At 39.8% G+C, this 2,500-nt stretch overlaps 1 protein-coding gene across 1 annotated transcript in view; it reads left to right on the top strand.

The window, feature by feature from the left end:
• The window catches only part of LOC122249250 (uncharacterized), a 22,647-nt gene that overhangs the window by 16,304 nt on the left and 3,843 nt on the right, over positions 1–2,500 (top strand). The window contains exon 6 of the mRNA XM_043009963.2: positions 522–731. Within this exon, the coding sequence (XP_042865897.2) occupies positions 522–731 (210 nt within the window). The remainder of the gene's footprint in view (positions 1–521; positions 732–2,500) is intronic.

Below are 2,500 nucleotides of genomic sequence, written 5' to 3'. Positions count from 1 at the left end.
TCAGGTCAAAACAGACTGCCAGCGATATTGCATTGAATTAAGTAGAAATATATGATCAATGTCTTGGGTCGCATGGTGTACAATACAAGTGCCTTGCAGAAGGGACGGAGAGGCAGAGAGAGAGAGAGAGAGATAGAGTTAAAGAGAGATGGGGTTTGGTGATATGTGCGATATTTACGCAAACTTGTTTCGTATAATACGGTGATGAATGGAAAGATACACACATACCCACGGACCTGAAAGAACATATATACATAGATATACCTATAAGTACATTACCTATAAGTACATACACAAATAGACTTTGCATACAAGTACACATACGTACACACACACACGCACACAGTACATCCACAAATAAAACAGACACAGACATATCCTTCATAGAAATCCAACTTCCCAGAAACAAAACCAACCAACCAACCAACCAACCGCATAAGGAAGATCCCGAAAATAAATAAAAGCAACACACACCAGAGGGCAGCACACCTCAATCGTCTTTCTTTTTTGTTTTCCTTCAGCAATCCTAAGCCTCTACCTCCCAGTGGCCGTGTCAGGATACGCCGTTCAAGGCTTCGAAGTTGGAGATAACATCCTCCTCTCGGTCAACCAAGCCTCCTGGGTGGTCACAGCTGCCATCATCCTCGAAGTCGTCAACCTCTTCGGGACTTACATCATTTCCTTTAACCCGGTCGGGCAGGTGTTCGAGGAGTTGGCCGGAGCGGAGAATAGTAAGTCACGTGCCAGGGAAACAAAAGGGGTTGTTTACGGGAGGAGAAGGAAGGAAAATGAGGTATGTGTGTGTAGGGGGGGGGGGGGTTTATCGAACTATATATGAATAGTATACGGTGAGAGAGACATACGTCAATACCTCAATAGCTGGTATTAAGTAGCTACTCGCACACGAGTCTGAAAGTGACCAAAATTAGTTGTATCCAACGGATGGTTCGTATCAGAAGTGACTGGGAGCCGTAGGAACTGGGAACGGGAAATCTTTATTGAATAACCCATGGCAGCATTTTACGATCTCTGGATTTGTTAGTTTCGGAGATCTAATCCCTTCTTTGAGACTTCCTTTCTTTTAACCGAAACCGTAAAGGTATCAGCATCCCTCGAGTTTTCATATTGTATTTAAATTCTCATTCTCCTCGGCACAGACACCGTCTAAAGCTGTATTGCATTATAATCGTCCAACTATCTATATTTAATCCATGTTCTATTCAATATGTACTTATATCGTATCTGATTATTTTAGGTTAGTTTCATTCGTGCGATCTCGCATTTAGTGGAGCTTTTCGTCGTCATATTACTTGATGTGACATATATATACTATCATATATATAATATATACTACTATTTAATAATATATTTATGCTTTATATTATATATATGTGTTGTGTGGGTGTGTGTCCGTTGCCGTGGATTGTGTGTGTGTGTGTGTGCGTGTGTGTGTGTGTGTATGTGTGTGTGTGTTTTCTTTTTAATTTTTTCACTAATTTTAAATAATCGTGATACCATACATGTACACTGAATTAGATGGAGGCTTAGTGTGTCTGGGTATGTCCAAATCTCGTGTGTGTGTGTGTGTGTGTGTGTGTGTGTGTGTGTGCGTATGTGTGCAAGTATATAGGGGAACGTTCTCCTGACAGGTGCTGAAGGCCCAGTGAAACCAGAACACCTTCTAAGCCGACGGGAAAAGCACACAAAGATTTGCTGGAGATTTCGTTGTTTTCTTTATATATAGTGAACACATCCATACATTCATAAATAACAAATGTAGTGACGGAGGAGTATTTGGTAATTGGGATTATAGGAGGAAAAGGAGAAGAAGGAGAAGGAGAAGAAGAAGGAGGAAGAGGACGATGAAGATGAGGAAGAAGAAGAGGAGGAGATCGGGATGATGAAAATGAGGAGAAGGAGGAGGAGGTGGATAAAGAATAGGAAAGGAGAAGTGTGGGATGAAATGAGGAGAAAGAGGAAAAAAAAGAGAGGAGAGGGAAAAAGGAGGAGCAGGAGGAATGGTGGGAGAAACTGTAATAAAAAGGAAGAATAACCGGAAGCTGAGAATTCATTACAAAGTCACCAGAACTTGGGAAGCTCGAAGCTCCTCTCAGGAAGGTTAGTTATTTATACCTTTCATTTTCAAACTCCTTTGTTCAGAAACCTTTTTGTCTTTCTCTTAGGATTTTACGGTCTCTTTTTTTACACAGCTGTATGTGTATATATATATATATATTATATAAAATATATATAGATATATATATATATATATCATATATATATAATATACCTACTTTTATATATATATATATAGATATAGTATATATATATAGAGAGAGAGAGAGAGAGAGAGAGAGAGAGAGAGAGAGAGAGAGAGAGAGAGAGAGAATTCTTGACTTCATCGAGATACATAATCGTACATACAGCATTAACCAACCAACTCTGGCAAACATCCTTCACAAAACTTAAACCTGTCCCCCAAAAGTTACTGACGGCGAAC

This window comes from Penaeus japonicus, unplaced genomic scaffold (assembly GCF_977035675.1).
Source record: "Penaeus japonicus unplaced genomic scaffold, GWHDUDI00000001_assembly GWHDUDI00000007, whole genome shotgun sequence".
NCBI lineage: Eukaryota > Metazoa > Arthropoda > Malacostraca > Decapoda > Penaeidae > Penaeus > Penaeus japonicus.
The sequence above is the reverse complement of the archived record's forward strand: the minus strand, read 5'-3'. Positions and strand labels throughout refer to the sequence as shown.